Source organism: Perca fluviatilis, chromosome 23 (genome assembly GCF_010015445.1).
Source record: "Perca fluviatilis chromosome 23, GENO_Pfluv_1.0, whole genome shotgun sequence".
Lineage (NCBI taxonomy): Eukaryota > Metazoa > Chordata > Actinopteri > Perciformes > Percidae > Perca > Perca fluviatilis.
In genome coordinates, this window is record NC_053134.1 from 58274 (window position 1) to 77668 (window position 19395).

Genomic DNA, 19395 nt, shown 5'->3' on the forward strand with positions numbered 1-19395 from the left:
AGATGTTGAGACAGTGTCCTGGTGTTGAGACTGTGTCCAGATGTTGAGACTGTATCCAGATGTTGAGACTGTGTCCAGATGTTGAGACTGTATCCAGATGTTGAGACTGTGTCCAGATGTTGAGACCGTGTCCAGATGTTGAGACCATGTCCAGATGTTGAGACTGTATCCAGATGTTGAGACTGTGTCCAGATGTTGAGACCATGTCCAGATGTTGAGACCATGTCCAGATGTTGAGACTGTGTCCAGATGTTGAGACTGTATCCAGATGTTGAGACTGTGTCCAGATGTTGAGACTGTATCCAGATGTTGAGACTGTGTCCTGGTGTTGAGACTGTATCCAGATGTTGAGACTGTGTCCTGGTGTTGAGAACATGTCCAGATGTTGAGACCGTGTCCAGATGTTAACATTGTGTCCAGATGTTGAGACTGTGTCCAGATGTTGAGACTGTGTCCAGATGTTGAGACAGGGAACTGTGTCCAGATGTTGAGACTGTGTCCAGATGTTGAGACCGTGTCCAGATGTTGAGACCGTGTCCAGATGTTGAGACTGTGTCCAGATGTTGAGACAGGGAACTGTGTCCAGATGTTGAGACTGTATCCAGATGTTGAGACCAGGTCCAGATGTTGAGACTGTGTCCAGATGTTGAGACTGTATCCAGATGTTGAGACAGGGAACTGTGTCCAGATGTTGAGACCGTGTCCAGATGTTGAGACCGTGTCCAGATGTTGGGACCGTGTCCAGGTGTTGAGACTGTGTCCAGATGTTAAGACCGTGTCCAGATGTTGAGACTGTGTCCAGATGTTGAGACTGTGTCCAGATGTTGGGACCGTGTCCAGATGTTGAGACTGTGTCCAGATGTTGAGACTTTATCCAGATGTTGAGACAGGGAACTGTGTCCAGATGTTGTTTTCGGGGCCTCCATCATGGACAACGTGACCAAGACACAGCTGAAGGACTACAACTCCTCTGCAGGACTACAACTCCCTGCAGGACTACAACTCCCTGAAGGACTACAACTCCCTGCAGGACTACAGCTTCCTGGCGCTGGCGCTGGGCGTGCCTCTGATCCTGCTCACCGTGCTGGGGAACGTGCTGGTGTGTCTGAGCGTGCTCACCGAGCGCTCCCTAAAAACCGCCACCAACTACTTCATCATGAGCCTGGCGGCGGCAGACCTGCTGCTCGCCGTGCTCGTGCTGCCGCTCTATGTCTACACCCAGGTCAGGCTGCACACACACACACACACACACACACACACACACACACACACACACACACACACACACACACACACACACACACAGACACAGACACACACAGACACACACACACACAGACACACACACACACACACACACACAATACATGCAGTATCACCATATGACACGGCTGAGAGTCTCCACCAGACACAAAGACGAAGCAGACTAGATCAGCAGCAGTTATGATGGGGTCCGAGCCTCCCGCCACCAGTCGCCCCGGTGACCCACGGAGCCCGCGAGTAAAGAACCCAGAGCGCTACGGTGGCTAAGTATCACAATGTGTGAGCTTCAAGGTCTGTAGGAAATTGCAATTAGAAATTTCCCATTTACCTTGATTGCATTAGATGCCAAAATGCATCTACGTTGATTATTGCTGCCCCTAATGGCCGATCTTTGCTAAAATGAATACAGAGCGCTGATGTGTGTGTATTGTGTTCAGTGTCTGAGGGGAATCTGGACACTGATGTGTGTCTGTGTTGTGTTCAGTGTCTGGGGGAAATATGGACACTGATGTGTGTGTGTGTGGGTGTTATTTGTGTTCCGTGTCTGGGGGAATCTGGACACTGATGTGTGTGTGTTGTGTTCCGTGTCTGGGGGAATCTGGACACTGATGTGTGTGTGTTGTGTTCAGTGTCTGGGGGAATCTGGACACTGATGTGTGTGTGTGTTGTGTTCAGTGGCTGGGGGGAATCTGGACACTGATGTGTGTGTGTTGTGTTCACTGTCTGGGGGGAATCTGGACACTGATGTGTGTGTGTTGTGTTCAGTTTCTGGGGGGAATCTGGACGCTGAGCCCCTTCCTGTGTGACGCTCTGATGACAATGGACGTGATGCTGTGCACCGCCTCCATCCTCAACCTGTGTGCCATCAGCGTGGACAGGTGAGTCTGTCCAACACGGCAACAACACAGCAACAACAAGTCAACAACACGGCAACAACACATCAACAACACAACACGTCAACAACACGCCAACAACACGGCAACAACACGCTGACAACATGCCAACAACATGTCAACAACACGGCAACAACACGCCAACCACACGTCAACAACATGCCAACAACACGGCAACAACACGCCAACAACACGCCAACAACACACTAACAACACGTCAACCACACGCCAACAACACGGCAACAACACGGCAACAACACGTCAACAACACGTCAACAACACGCCAACAACACACCAACAACACGTCAACAGCACGCCAACAACACGGCAACAACACGGCAACAACAAGTCAACAACACGGCAACAACAAGTCAACAACACGCCAACAACACACCAACAACACGTCAACAGCACGCCAACAACACACTAACAACACGTCAACAGCACGCCAACAACACGCCAACAACACGTCAACAACACGCCAACAACACACCAACAACACGTCAACAGCACGCCAACAACACGCCAACAACACGCCAACAACAAGTCAACAACACGGCAACAACACGTCAACAACACGGCAACAACACGTCAACAACACGCCAACAACACACCAACAACACGTCAACAGCACGCCAACAACACGCCAACAACACGCCAACAACAAGTCAACAACACGGCAACAACACGTCAACAACACGGCAACCACATGGCAACAACACGTCAACAACACGCCAACAACACGTCAACAACACGCCAACAACACGGCAACAACACGTCAACAACACGTCAACAACACGTCAACAACACGCCAACAACACACCAACAACACCGCGCAACAGCGCGCACAACACCAACAACACGTTAACAGCACCCAACAACACACCAACAACACGTCAACAACAGGCCAACAACACACCAACAACACGTCAACAGCACACCAACAAACGCCAACAACACGCCAACAACAAGTCAACAACACGGCAACAACACGTCAACAACATGTCAACAACACGCCGCAACAACACGTCAACAGCACGCCAACAACACACCAACAAAATGGCAACAACAAGTAACAACAAACGGCAACCACATGGCAACAACACGTCAACAAACAGGCCAACAACATTGGATCAACACGCCAACCACACGGCAACATGTCAACAACATGCCAACAACACGCCAACACACGCCAACAACACGCCAACCACACACCAACAACATGCCAACAACATGCCAACAACACTACCACAAAACATCCAAAACACGCCAACACCGCCAACCACATGTCAACAACACGTCAACAACACGCCAACAACACTCCAACAACACGCCAACAACACGCCAACAACACGCCAACAACACGCCAACAACACGGCAACAACAAGTCAACACACGGGCAACAAGTCAACAACACGCAAAACCGTCAACAACACACCAACAACACGGCCAACACACCAACAACACACCAACAAAATGGCAACAAGTCAACAACACAGCAAAAACACGTCAACAACACGCCAAAAACACGTCAACAACATGCCAACAACATGCCAACAACACGCCAACCACACGTCAACAACACGGCAACAACAAGTCAACAACACGTCAACAACACGCCAACAACACGTCAACAACACACCAACAACACGGCAACAACACGTCAACAACACGTCAACAACACGCCAACAACACACCAACAAAATGGCAACAAGTCAACAACACAGCAAAAACACGTCAACAACACGCCAAAAACAAGTCAACAACACGTCAACAACACGCCAACAACACGTCAACAACACACCAACAACACGGCAACAACACGGCAACAACACGTCAACAACACGCCAACAACACACCAACAACACGTCAACAGCACGCCAACAACACACCAACAACACGTCAACAACACGCCAACAACACACCAACAACACGTCAACAACACGCCAACAACACACCAACAACACGCCAACAACACGCCAACAACACGCCAACAACACGCCAACAACAAGTCAACAACACGGCAACAACACGTCAACAACACGCCAACAACACGTCAACAGCACGCCAACAACACACCAACAACACATCAACAAAATGGCAACAACAAGTCAACAACACGGCAACCACATGGCAACAACACGTCAACAACACGCCAACAACATGGCAACAACACGCCAACCACACGGCAACATGTCAACAACATGCCAACAACACGCCAACCACACGCCAACAACACGCCAACCACACACCAACAACATGCCAACAACATGCCAACAACACGCCAACCACACGCCAACCACACGTCAACAACACGTCAACAACACTCCAACAACATGCCAACAACACGTCAACAACACGCCAACAACACGTCAACAACACGGCAACAACAAGTCAACAACACGGCAACAAGTCAACAACACGGCAACGACACGTCAACAACACACCAACAACACGGCAACAACACACCAACAAAATGGCAACAAGTCAACAACACAGCAAAAACACGTCAACAACACGCCAAAAACACGTCAACAACATGCCAACAACATGCCAACAACACGCCAACAACACGCCAACAACAAGTCAACAACACGTCAACAACACGCCAACAACACGTCAACAACACGCCAACAACACGCCAACAACACGTCAACAACACGTCAACAACACGCCAACAACACACCAACAAAATGGCAACAAGTCAACAACACAGCAAAAACACGTCAACAACACGCCAAAAACACGTCAACAACATAGCAACAACACGCCAACCACACGCCAACAACATGTCAACAACACGCCAACCACACGCCAACAACACGTCAACAACACACCAACAACACGCCAACAACACGCCAACAACACGCCAACCACACACCAACAACACGCCAACAACACGCCAACAACATGTCAACAACACGCCAACCACACGCCAACAACATGTCAACAACACGCCAACCACACGCCAACAACACGTCAACAACACGCCAACCACACGCCAACAACACATCAACAACATGCCAACCACACGCCAACAACATGTCAACAACACGCCAACCACACACCAACAACACGCCAACCACACACCAACAACATGTCAAAAACATGCCAACCACACACCAACAACACGCCAAAAACATGCCAACAACATGCCAACAACATGCCAACAACATGTCAACAACACGCCAACAACATGCCAACCACACACCAACAACACGCCAACAACACGCCAACAACACGCCAACAACACGCCAACAACACGCCAACAACACACCAACAAAATGGCAACAAGTCAACAACACAGCAAAAACATGGCAAAAACACGTCAACAACATAGCAACAACACGCCAACAACATGTCAACAACACGCCAACCACACGCTAAAAACACGCCAACAACACGCCAACCACACGCCAACCACACGCCAACAACATGTCAACAACACGCCAACCACACACCAAAACATGCCAACAACACGCCAACAACACGCCAACAACATGCCAACAACACGCCAACAACACATCAACAACACGCCCAGAATATACCTCTCACGGTATAACCAACCCAGAATATAACTCACGGTATAACCAACCGGGGAACTTGATTGATCTTGTTGTTGCTCTCGTGAACCCTTCCAAAGCTACCAAAAGTTAAGCACTATAATTCGTAAGCATTCCATGTTGACTGCTGCGGTATCAGAGCGCTGTGGGCCGAGTAGGGAGGAGGTCGGGGGGGATGTTTGGATCATAAATCATCAAACACAGGGGTATCAGACCAGGGGTATCAGACCAGGAGTATCAGACCAGGGGTATCAGACCAGGGGTATTAGACCAGGGGTATCAGACCAGGGGTATCAGACCAGGAGTATCAGACCAGGGGTATCAGACCAGGGGTATCAGACCAGGAGTATCAGACCAGGGGTATTAGACCAGGGGTATCAGACCAGGAGTATCAGACCAGGGGTATCAGACCTGGGGTATTAGACCAGGGGTATTAGACCAGGGGTATCAGACCCGGGGGAAATGCGTGTTCCTTGGGAGTGTTTTAATTCAAACCACCATCTTTTTCCTAAACTTAACTAGTTTTTTTGGTGTCTAAACTTAACTGTCGTCGCTGCATTTTTGTCGACTAAACTTAACCGTAATATCCGCTGAAACGAGCAGCAGCTCGCGATGCTCTAGTCTCGGGTAACTGGCTTCATGGAGCTCATGGCCAGCCACGTGTCACGTGACTAGTTTCCTAGAATAGGTGTGCATATATTTTCGTATGATATCATCAGATTGTTGAAAACTAGGAACTGAATGTTTAGCAGCCTGACTGAACAGGTAAAGGTGCGGTCTACCTGGTTTGCCCCGGCATGGCGTCTCAGCTTCGCTGCCGGCTGGACAGCTCCTCTTCCTTGACCAATCGGTGCAGCATCCCACGCTGTCGCCACTTGCTGGACTGTTCATCTTGTAAACATTAAAGAAGGAGACGTCTCTCACTGTGTCCTCACGATTGATTGATTGATTTTATTTGACCACCTAAATATAATATAAGTCAGGGATGACAAAATAAAGCCCAAAGACTTATTTCCATTGTGGTCCCTCTTTCAAGAGCCTCTTTCATTCCCCCTTCTGCACTCCCTGATGCAGGTAAGCCAATAGTGTTGATAGATCCTTATAAAGCACCAAGAAAACGTCCAAAAAGCATAAAAAAAAAAAACACTGAAAAGAGGATGAAAAAACATTGAAAAATGCATCAGAATAAGAGTCAGGTGTCAAAAAAGTTTTGAAAAAGTGTCAAAAAAACATCAAAGTAAAAGAACAGAACATAAAAAGTTAACCGGAGAATGTTTGACGTAGTCTCAGCTGTCTGTGGTGTGTTCAGGTACAGCTGTCTGCGGGTGTGTTCAGGTACAGCTGTCTGTGGTGTGTTCAGGTACAGCTGTCTGTGTTGTGTTTAGGTACAGCTGTCTGTGTTGTGTTCAGGTACAGCTGTGTGTGGTGTGTTCAAGTACAGCTGTGTGTAGTGTGTTCATGTACAGCTGTGTGTGGTGTGTTCAGGTACAGCTGTCTGTGTTGTGTTCAGGTACAGCTGTGTGTTGTGTTCAGGTACAGCTGTGTGTGTTGTGTTCAGGTACAGCTGTGTGTGTTGTGTCCAGGTACAGCTGTGTGTGTTGTGTCCAGGTACAGCTGTGTGTGTTGTGTCCAGGTACAGCTGTGTGTGTATGTATTGTGTCCAGGTACAGCTGTGTGTTGTGTTCAGGTACAGCTGTGTGTGTTGTGTTCAGGTACAGCTGTGTGTGTTGTGTCCAGGTACAGCTGTGTGTGTTGTGTCCAGGTACAGCTGTGTGTGTGTGTGTGTATGTGTTGTGTCCAGGTACAGCTGTGTGTGTGTGTATGTGTTGTGTCCAGGTACAGCTGTGTGTGTGTGTTGTGTTCAGGTACATTGCGGTGGTGGTGCCTCTGAAGTACAACAGGAACCAGTTCAGCATGCGCCAGCTGGCTCTGATCGTGGCGGTCTGGCTGCTGTCTCTGGGTGTGGCGAGCCCAGTAATCTTCGGGCTGAACCGGGTGCCGGGCCGCGACCCCACCGTGTGCAAACTGGAGGACGACCGCTTCGTGGTGTACTCGTCGGTGTGCTCCTTCTTCGTCCCGTGTCCTGTCATGCTCTTCCTGTATTATGGGATGTTTCGGGGCCTGCGGCGGTGGAGTGGTCGGAGTCGCTCGGCTGGGCATCCCGCTCTCTCGCTACGCCTCAGCTCGGCTTTACGGCGAGAGAATGCAACGGCAACAGGAAGTGAAGAGAAGGTGGTTTTCAGCGCGCCGGGCGAGCTCAGCCCTGCGTCTCCGTCCACCATCTCCATGACGACGCCCTCGGCGACAGCGCTGTCGGAGGAACGGCGAGACGGGGAGGTGGCGCCTGAGAGAGACCCGGTGACAGCGCAGACAGACAGCGTGTCGGACGGCGAGCCCACAGAGATGAGATATGGCGAGCCAGCAGAGATGAGATATGGCGAGCCCACAGAGACGAGAGAGCAGAAGAGAGGGAGGAGGAACAGTAAGAGCAGCAGAGTCAGCGGCCGCGAACGGAAAGCCATGAAGGTGCTGCCCGTCGTCGTCGGTAAGTACCAGTCAGTCAGAACCAGTCAGTCATAATAAAAATTACAGATGTGTCCCCATCCCAGGTTTTTGTAGTATAGTATATGTAGCAGAGCTGCACAGTCTAGGGGTGCCTAGGACGCAACATGAAAAGGCCCCATCTTCCCTGTCTCCCAAATAGCCACAAACAAGTTTTTGTTTGAATAACAACAAACTTATTTATTTTACAAAGAAAAATTATATATACATAAAATATTGATATATTAGACCTCATGGTGACTACCACCAAAATAACAAACAAAACAATTCTAACTGGGAGATAAGAAACTAACCTAACAAACCAAAACGGCAAAAAGAATGACAAAAGACTTACCTCCCTAACTTAACAAAACAGGAGAAAACAACATTGACACACCGGGTGGTCCACCCTAACTAAACAAACAGAAACAATCTCTAATCTAAACCAAAGTTGCACAAAGCAAAAGTGTGGCCAGTTGGGAGATGAGGAGGATGATAAATGCCTGCTGCCCACAGACTGCCACCATCTTGGCTCCTTATAACAGGTGGTATCCCCAGCTGCAGCCAATCCCGGCTTCGGGCCTGAAACCTCTCCACCAATCCTCTTATGGCTATGGCACACACCTATTTGCATGAAATTGAACACAACAGAAAAAAACACAGGGCACACACAGCAGACCAAAGAAACAATATGACCACAGTCATAACAACAGCGTTTCTTGTTTCCAAAAATAACTAAGTAAACAAACAGTTCATTTATTTAGTGCAGCTATGTCAAATATTAAATCAACTTCTACTTAGACTTGAATGATCGTAAGTGACGGCAGTCAACTCGAAACAATATCTGGAAAACGATGTAAATAAAAGGAGCTGGTTTGACCGTGGAGACGTCCAGAACACGGGACCTTCTTCCGGCTCCCGCCCCAGAAACATCTGACCAATAGGAGGAGGGAACGTTCTTGCGTGGTTTGTAGTGACGAATTTCGGTTTGCTTGGATTTTGAAACGAAACTGAACCAAGTTTAAAACTCGTTAACTGATTCGGACCAAAGCAAACCAACTACAGGTGTGAAAACGCCCTTAAAGACCAGAAGCCAGAAACCAGTTCTGAGAGGGAACTGGTTTCTCTCTCTTATGTTTTCTCTGTTGCTTTGTTCAGTCTGTGGGCCCTATTTTAATGATCTAAGCGCACAGCGGGAAGCGTCTGGTGCAGGTGTGTTTAGGGCGTGTCCAAATCCACTTTTGCTAGTTTGACGGTAGAAAAAAGGGTCCGTGCGCCGGGAGCATGGTTCAAAAGGGTTGTACTTAGTGTCTTCATTAATCAGAGGTGTGTTTTGGGCGTAACATGCAATCAACCAATCAGAGATCATCTCCCATTCCCTTTAAAAGCCAGAGGCCCGTTCCAGAAAGCAGGTTTAGTGAAAACTCTGAGTTTGTTAAACCTAAGATGAAACTAAGGAAACTCTGGGTTTTCCGTTTCAGAAAGAGAGGTAACTTAACCTCGGAGTCAGTTACTATGGTAACTGACAGGGACGGACTGGGGCTAAAAAACAGCCCTGGACTTTCTCCCAAATAGGCCCATCATCCTGCCATTCGCCCGTAGCCGTGCGCGACAGACACTAGCCAGGATGTCCTGATACTATACCACCATACTGTAGCCTATCAGACGAGGTATTCACAGCAAGTAACATCAAAACCAATGATGAGAATTGGGGTTGTGTTTATTAATGAAGCCTCAGCCTTCAAATAAAAACTAAAAATGTACAATGCCATTACATCTGCATTGAAATTAAAATACAAATAATGAAATGTCACTGGCTACAGAAACCCCAAATTACACAGTAAACAGTACAGAGTATTACTGACAACACTTTCAGAGATAAAGTAGGCTACTTGCTGTACCTGAACATGGGGATTAGATATATTGTAGGCCTATACCTAAACTGCACTGAGAGTGTTAGTTACTATATACTATAACTTATAACTATTCAAATATAAATGTATATAACATGTTTTGCTTTGTGTTAAAGAATTAGCATTGAATAACCTATTAAATATTTTCTCAATGTCATGTTACACTTTTGATTCATATTAAGGCTGTGAAATGATGAAAATGACTAGGCCCTATCAATGTTGTCTGTGAAGCTTTCACAACCAACCACCAGGTCTTAGCCAGTTCCACAATAGTAAACCAAATATGAAAGACAAGGAAAAACTGCCCTCTGATGGAAGACAGATAGAAAGTGCAAGCTAGGATTTTTTGGTTAAACTTTTGGTAACATTTGGTGAATTATTTAGCCCCCTTCCCTGTTTGTTAGCATGTTTAGAGTGGTATGCATACCTGATGTGTTCCCGTTTAATTTAATACCTTAGTCTTCATCCTAGCAGCAAAAGTGAGCTCACTACAACCTCTCATATACAACAAAGTGAAATCGTGGTCAAACCGCGATTCATTTCTAACTCGTTTAATGTTTCAAATTAACCTAACAGAAATTATTAAATAAGTTAAGTTTGACAGCACTAAATGGCACGATCATTTTCATAATCATGACTATGTTCAATAACTCATGTTGAGCTGACTATGCAATTCGCTAAGACAGGGATAAAGGCAGCCTAGAATGTTTCCTGCTCCTGGCATTTACCAGTAATGCTGATGTGAAATTAACTCACGTCTAATGATGTAGGCCGACTCTTCTTCTTCAGTTTTATTTTTACACGTAGCATATAGGCCTAAGTGATTGTATTTGCGCCCCCTGCTGTTGGCTGTTAATATCGCTTTAATAGACTTTTTTGTGCCGACGGCTGTCGGTTGGACGGCCGTTCTGGACTTTTCCAGAACGCACAGATTGTCAGTCCGTCCCTGGTAACTGAGCCTGTGAACCTAACCTGGTCGTGAGCAGGTTTTCTTCAAGAAACCTCGAGTTTCTCCCTCTCAGAGAGAGGAAACTGAGAGAAACCCATTTCCTCATTCATTCATTCAGTCTGTATCAGGCGCATTTTAATGCAGTTTGTTATCTGCATGAATAAAAAAACGTATTGGTTTATGTTAGGCAGATTATAAAAAATATTGTTTTATGTTAGAGATTATAAAACATATTGGTTTATATTAGAGATTATAAAACGTTTTTTTCTCAAACATGTCATGTCCTTTTGTTGACCATCCCGTTGATGAAAAAGCTGTATTAATTCACCGAGAGTTTACGTCGGGAGATGATACTGAGTCCCGAGTATAGATGTATTTTCATTTCCACATAACCGATTTGAGAGGTATTTTTTATCACAGTCCATTAGATATGTAGATACCTTATCTGTCCTCATATCACTAACATCAGCCATCGTGGACAGGCTTTAACATCCCAGCAGATTCTTTGTGTCGCATTACGTTTTTTGCAAACGGCAGTTTTCTTTATAACAGCAGCAGATCATACTGTAATAGTAAAGCCACTGTATGTGTATCTGTATGTGTATCTGTGTGTATTGGTGTGTATACGGATCATACTGTAATAGTAAAGCCACTGTATGTGTATCTGTGTGTGTATCTGTGTGTATTGGTGTGTATACGGATCATACTGTAATAGTAAAGCCACTGTATGTGTATCTGTGTGTGTATCTGTGTGTATTGGTGTGTATACGGATCATACTGTAATAGTAAAGCCACTGTATGTAGAGCCGTCAGAAAAGTGTGACTCACTCTGAAACGTTTTTTAAATATTTTTTTAGTGTTCCCTGGACACAAACCAGTGAGAGCCATTAAAAAGAAATAAATGATTATACTTATAGTTCTGTTAATGGTCATGGTGCTGCAGCCTCAGAATGGGATTAGTATAGTTTACTTTTTCGCCTGCAGGATTGCACCTAAGTGAAATTATAGGTGTAATACAATTCCAGTTTTCACCAGTAATATTATTATAAGTTAACTATGATTAAATATGAATATGAAATTAATACTAATATAATTAATAATTAAATTAATACACTGTTAATGCGTACGCATTGACTCGAGCAGCAATTTTCTCCCACACCAATTCTCTCTCTTTTGCAGCAGCAACCGCTGTCTTGCTTTTTTTTTTTTAATGCATGTTCAAACCATGGACTGTATATTATTAGCAGTCTATGGTTCAAACTCGCTGTTTGTGCGCATGAGTATTTCCGCCGACCAGTTTGTTTGTGGTTGTTACCATGGTGAATTGTAGAATCAGGGCTCCATTCATGCTGCCTTTTTATAGTGGTGGTGCACGTGCGTAACCCTGAGTGAACCTACTCTGAGTTGATTGAACCAACTCAAATCAGCTGTTCTGGAACCAAAAACTCTGAGTTTCCCATCTCAGGGTAAATCAACTCAGACATCAGGGTTAGACTCATAATTTGTTAAACCTTCTACCTGGAACGGACCCCTGGCGCGTTTGGACCTTGGAGCATTGCTATTATGATGGAGGATTCGCACCATAATATTTTTATTTGTAATCTTCTGCATGTGTGTGTGTGTGTGTGTGTGTGCGTGTGCTGCTGGCTGTGCACGAGCCTAGGAGCATTTTACTAATGCTCTGTTAAAATAACAATGAAATCTGCGTTATTGACTTTAGATCAGGTTTTTGTTGGTCGATGGCGCCATTACTTTCCGCTGCCTCAAGATAGCAGTACACCCAAAACCCCCAACACCCCTCCCCAAAAAAAACCCCCAAACACCAAAAAACCCCCCCAAACCCCCCCGAACACACACCCCTGTAAGACCAGCATGCCCAGAATGCACCTGAACAACACCTCCCTGTAAGACCAGCACGCCCAGAATGCACCTGAACACACCTCCCTGTAAGACCAGCATGCCCAGAATGCATCTGAACACACCTCCCGCATGCCCAGAATGCATCTGAACACACCTCCCTGTGAGACCAGCACACCCAGGATGCACCTGAACACACCTCCCTGTAAGACCAGCACGCCCAGAATGCACCTGAACACACCTCCCTGTAAGACCAGCATGCCCAGAATGCATCTGAACACACCTCCCTGTAAGACCAGCATGCCCAGAATGCACCTGAACACACCTCCTTGTAAGACCAGCACACCCACAGATGGGTGCAGGTGCATTTGCTGTTTAAACGATGTGGGCGCTGGACGGGAAACTGACAACTGGGTCTGTCTTAAACTAGCAAAGACACTTGCATCGGGCTTTACGCTGCGCCGGGAGCAAGATAGGGTCCTAAACATGTCACAATGCAGACTTCGTCTGATGTCAAAGTGAAGAATCATAGTTCATTAAGACGTGACAGAATAAGATGTTTAAAGTGATGTATTTCTTCCTTCTCCCTCAGTCCTACGTCTGTTTCTCATGTTTTACAGTAACAGAGTGAAGCTGAGATCCTCTCAGTAAAAATAGAAACTGCTTCTATCTCCGTGGAAACTGTCTCCAAAGCAGCTTCACATCCAAACACATACAGTACACTCATCTCACACAAAGGGAACTGCATGCATGATGAGCTTTTAATGGGTTTCATTTAAACTCATTTTCCTGTTGATGGAAGTCATAAAATGTGTTAAACGCAATAAAGTGTGATCACCATGGTGGTCTTGGGTAAAGTTCCCTCCAGACATGTTTTAGACAATATAAAAATACCAAATAAACGTCCAATGGGAAAAAGCTTAGAAATACAGAGCTGGCATCAGCAGAACATTTACTGTTGTGTTGAATGTTGAGGTTCAGGTGAACTGGATCAGCGAAAACTGAGTTCTCTGGGAAACAGGGGCGCTTTGGTCTCTGCCTGTCTGCCTGTCTGTCTGTCTGTCTGTCTGTCTGTCTAGCTGTCCGTCTGTCTAGCTGTCCGTCTGTCTGTCTGTCTGTCTGTCTGTCTGTCTGTCTGTCTGTCTGTCCATCTAACTGTCTGTCTCTCTGTCTCCAGGGGTTTTTCTAGCTTGTTGGACACCTTTCTTCGTCGTCCACGTCACCAAGGTGTTGTGCCAGTCATGTGACATCAGCCCCGCCCTCATCTCTGTGGTAACATGGCTCGGCTATGTCAACAGCGCCGTGAACCCGATCATCTACACCGCCTTCAACGTGGAGTTCAGGAAGGTCTTTCACAAGCTGCTCTGCTGCCGGACGTCCAACTAAACTGTCCCAAAACTTCAATAAATCTCCAGATGTCTAGTCCGGGATCAATAAAGTATCTCTATCTCTCTCTATCATATCGACAACGCTGGAAGTCCCTCATTCAGTCCGGATGTGCGTCCCCTTCCTCTGTCTCTGTGTTGGGGTTCTAACCTCCGGTGGATTTGTGAGGACTATGGTTAACTTTTCCTCAGATCTCTGCAGGGTAAATCCAGACAGCTACCTAGACTATCTGTCTGTCTGTCTGTCTGTCTGTCTGTCTGTCTGTCTAACAGCTAGCTAGACTATCTGTCCAATCTGAGGTTTCTGTTGCACGACTAAAGCTACTTTTGAACGTCCACATGTTCCACCAAAACCAGTTCCTTCCTGAGACTATTTAGCAGAGGCACCGTGGCTCCGTCAGGAGCTTAGCCCCGCCCACGATGATTGTGATTGGTGTAAAGAAATGCCAATAAACCAGAGCACGTTGTTCTCTCATCCAGGAATGCTGTGTGGACTAGCCAGACCTTCCTCTGCAGAGCTGTGGAGGAATGTCTGGACATGCGAGACTACCAGATGTCATAACCTTTCTCAGGCATTTTTAAAGATTTTGTAGACAATCGCAGACATTGTTCCAGGATTGTATTATCCCCTCACCAGGGTCATCTCTCTACAGGAAGCTAACAGCGAGTCTCACACTGTCTTCAGACATCTTGAGACATCTTCAGATGGTGTCTGAGTACTCAGACTTTACAGTTTTTTATTCTCCTGTCTCCAGAGCCAGTGGTACTCTGATTAAAGTCCGCCTCGATGACGGTTCGAAACTGTCCGTCACCAGCAGGAAGAGGAAGGCTTTCCACTCAACGCTCTGACTGACTCTTATTTTGAAAGGGGTTTCTCTTGTGTCAGTCTCTTATTTTGAAGGTTTTCAGCCTGTCAGTTGTTGAAGCAGAGCAGTAATCAGATTACTGTCCATATCACAGCCCAGAGGCATAAAAAAGATGAATGTGCAGAATTATAAAAGTTATACAGTGTCTTCAATGAATATTTTCATGTTGAAGTTTTACAAATCAGTGTTATTTTATTTTTATTTGGTTTCATTTAAAAGTCATATGAATATTTTCGTGACTGAAGGAGAAAAACATTACGATGATAAAATAAAAACTGGATGTTTCTGTGAGAGCTTGTGTTGAAGAAGAAGTGAAATATAATTTATATTAAAGAGGAACATGTTTAGTTTGTAGTATTTTTTATCTGTGAGGTTTATGTGAACGTGATGAAATCTTCAATCCACCAACCGAAAAATAAACAGATTTAAGAAATGCTTCTTTATTTAGTTATGTCTGTGTAAACAACAGATACTTCTACTTTACTTTAGTGTATTTATATTAGAACAGAATTCAGAGGTAAATTGTTTATTCTGCAAATGTTTCTGTACTTTACTTGAATAATATTTAGTATTTCTTCTCTTATGAATTACATTTTAATATCAATAAATTATCAGGCGTCTGTGGGTGTGTGTAATTATTCCTTTGCTCAGAAATGTCTTGATGAATGTTTCTGCAGAAATGGGAGAGGGGGGCTGACACCCCCCTCTTTGTTTGCTCAAACAGCCATGGAAACCACACCTGGGTTACCACGGTAACAAGGAGCTGCAACGAGTAGTCAACGTGTGCAGAAGCCCATCCAGAAAATATGATTTTACTACACCTACGTAATACATCTATGGTCTACTATAATACATCCCATGGTCTGATCCATAAGTACATCCATGGCCTGACCCATAATACATCTATGGTCTGACCCCTAATACATCCATGGTCTGATCCATAATACATCTATGGTCTGACCCATAATACATCCATGGTCTGACTCCTTATTACACCCATGGTCTGACCCATAATACATCCATGGTCTGACCCATAATACATCTATGGTCTGACCCATAATACATCCATGGTCTGACCCATAATACATCCATGGTCTGATCCATAATACATCCATGGTCTGATCCATAATACATCCATGGTCTGACCCATAATACATCTATGGTCTGACCCATAATACATTTATGGTCTGACCCATAATACATCCATGGTCTGACCCATAATACATATATGGTCTGATCCATAATACATCCATGGTCTGATCCATAATACATCCATGGTCTGATCCATAATACATCCATGGTCTGACCCATAATACATCTATGGTCTGATCCATAATACATCCATGGTCTGATCCATAATACATCCATGGTCTGACCCATAATACATCTATGGTCTGATCCATAATACATCCATGGTCTGATCCATAATACATCCATGGTCTGATCCATAATACATCCATGGTCTGACCCATAATACATCCATGTTCTGATCCATAATTCATCCCATAATACATCTATGATCTGACCCATAATACATCTATGGTCTGACCCATAATGCATCCATGGTCTGATCCATAATACATCCCATAATACATCTATGATCTGACCCATAATACATCTATGGTCTGACCCATAATACATCCATGGTCTGATCCATAATACATCCATAGTCTGATCCATAATACATCTATGGTCTGACCCATAATACATATATGGTCTGACCCATAATACATCCATGGTCTGACCCATAATACATCCATGGTCTGACCCATAATACATCCATGGTCTGATCCATAATACATCTATGGTATGACCAATAATACATCCATGGTCTGATCCATAATACATCTATGGTCTGACCCTAATACATCCATGGTCTGACCCATAATACATCCATGGTCTGACCCATAATACATCCATGGTCTGACCCATAATACATCTATGGTCTGACCCATAATACATCCATGGTCTGACCCCTAATACATCTATGTTCTGACCCATAATACATCCATGGTCTGACCCATAATACATATATGGTCTGACTTTTTTTTAAATACTTTTCAACATTTTTGTCACCTTTTCCTGTGTTTTTGATGTTTTTGGAAGCTTGTTCAACGTTTTTGTAGTTTTTCTTGCTATTTTTGACATTTTTGTATTTTCTTCCCTGTTTTTGTGGCTTTGTTTTGATGTTCTTGTGGCTTTTTCTAACGTTATTCTGTTTTTTCTTTCTATGAATCTGTTGGAGAGTTCCTGTGTGTCTCACTGACTGTGACGTTGCCATGGAAATGGCTGAGTCATATTTCAGGGATGAGTCATGCTGTCATGCTGATCTGAGTACGTTCTGAATAACTAGCTGACCAATCAGATTGCCTGCTTGTTGTCTAAACGTCAGTAAGTACTTCATGTGTCTGATATTAATCTGAAAGGCCTCCTGTTGCTTTAAAGTTCTGCAGCCCACTGGCCTATTTATCCTGTAAGCCCCGAGATAATCACATACACACACAGACACACACACACACACACACACACACACACACACACACACACACACACAGAACAATGAACTGACTGCCGAGAACAGAAAGTATGAACACATGAAGCAATGACAACATGAGGAGGCCAAGAGACACCGACTGTCTGTAGATGACAGGAGAGAGAGGTCAGTCGATATTATTATTATGATTCTGATTATTATGAAGTATGAATAGAGTCTCTTTAACATTAGAAAGCTTTTAGCTGCAGCTGCGATCTGAATGTCAGGCTTACAATCTATGACACAAACATCAGATCTGACGAAAGTCTTCAGCGGTGGAATGTAACTAAGTACATGTACTCCAGTACTGTACTTCAGTCCAAATTTTGAGGTACTTGTACTTTACAGTCTTTTCTTTTCATGTCACTTTCTACTTCTACTCCGCTACATTTCAGAGAGAGATATTGTACTTTTTACTCCACTACATTCATCTGTTCCAGCTTTAGTTACTAGTTACTTTAGTTATTCCACTACATTCATCTGTTACAGCTTTAGTTACTAGTTAATTTAGTTACTCCACTACATTCATCTGTTACAGCTTTAGCTACTAGTTACTAGTATATTAATGCTCATATTGATTTTCCATTTATTCAGTTCAGCTGCTGGACCTAAAAGTCTTATAATGTTAATGTTAAAACCCTGCTTTAAATATATGTTTCTATTCAGTTCATCAACTATGCAACCACTATACATCACACATGTTGGGGTAGTCGTGCTTATGACAATAAATAATCTGCTGAAACAAACAACGATGTAATCCTGCCAGTAACAGTCAGCTGGTGTGACTGCAGATTAGTCAAGTCAGTTTCATTCATACAACAGAACATCTGAAACCTAAATTAGCCTCTGAGTTCTTAACAATCTGTACAGGCAGGCAGGCAGACAGACAGACAGACAGACAGACAGATGGACGGACAGATCGACAGAGAGACAGACAGATGGACAGACAGACTGACAGGCAGGCAAGCAGGCAGGCAGACAGACAGGCAGACAGACAGAGAAACAGACAGACAGGCAGACAGACAGACAGGTCTGAAGTAGACACAGGAAAGACATTTAAAACGTCTAAGAGTAGATTGTCTTGGCATGTCTTAATTTCGGTTTATATCTGAGAATCTGTAAAACATATTTTAGCATTCATAGTTTATTTTACTGTTTCTGCTGTTTCATCCAGCTGACCTTGTTATCCTCATTTTCAGAAAGCATGTTTTGTTTTAACGACTCATTTTCAGTTTGTTCACGTCCGGAAGAACAATCTTGACTCATTGTTTGTTTGGCTGTAATCTGCTCCGAGGTCAGTTCTCTTCAACCTCTACATTCTTTACTAGAGGACAACTAATAATAACTGCGAGTAATTACTTTCAGTTATTCTTTGACTGATTGGTTCTTTACTTTATTTAATCTCAATTTCTCATACTCCAACAGCCCTAAACAGAGAGACATGAATGCAATGAGAAACAGCAGAAATGTGAACCAGGTTTAACTTTTAAAAAGTGAATCTACAACCATCGTAGGGTTCCTGTAACCCTTACCCAACCATCGTAGGGTTCCTGTAACCCTTACCCAACCAGCGTAGGGTTCCTGTAACCCTTACCCAACCATCGTAGGGTTCCTGTAATCCTAACCCTCAGC

General features: G+C 44.7%; 2 protein-coding genes across 6 annotated transcripts in view; both read left to right on the forward strand.

The window, feature by feature from the left end:
* Positions 1 to 960: 960 nt before the first annotated feature.
* drd4-rs (dopamine receptor D4 related sequence) lies at positions 961 to 14557 on the forward strand. Its single transcript, XM_039791145.1, has 4 exons — positions 961 to 1222; positions 2029 to 2141; positions 7585 to 8264; positions 14157 to 14557. Exons 1-4 carry the CDS (start codon positions 1157 to 1159, stop codon positions 14363 to 14365), a joined length of 1068 nt encoding a protein of 355 aa, XP_039647079.1. The 5' UTR covers positions 961 to 1156; the 3' UTR covers positions 14366 to 14557.
* A 3187-nt stretch (positions 14558 to 17744) lies between these two features.
* The window catches only part of LOC120553492 (cadherin-related family member 5), a 36197-nt gene continuing 34546 nt past the window's right edge, over positions 17745 to 19395 (forward strand). For 2 of the 5 annotated variants that reach the window (XM_039791976.1, XM_039791977.1), the window contains exon 1: positions 17745 to 17889. The gene's annotated coding sequence lies outside the window, so the exon portion shown is untranslated. The remainder of the gene's footprint in view (positions 17890 to 19395) is intronic. The other 3 variants (XM_039791979.1, XM_039791980.1, XM_039791978.1) reach the window with 2 other exon arrangements.

Excerpts from the sequence above, each read along its gene's own strand:
- drd4-rs (XM_039791145.1), top strand. The coding sequence starts at position 1,157 with ATGAGCCTGGCGGCGGCAGACCTGCTGCTCGCCGTGCTCGTGCTGCCG. Across the intron at positions 1,223-2,028 it reads CGCTCTATGTCTACACCCAG|TTTCTGGGGGGAATCTGGAC; the intron begins GTCAGGCTGCAC and ends TGTTGTGTTCAG. Across the intron at positions 8,265-14,156 it reads GGTGCTGCCCGTCGTCGTCG|GGGTTTTTCTAGCTTGTTGG; the intron begins GTAAGTACCAGT and ends CTCTGTCTCCAG.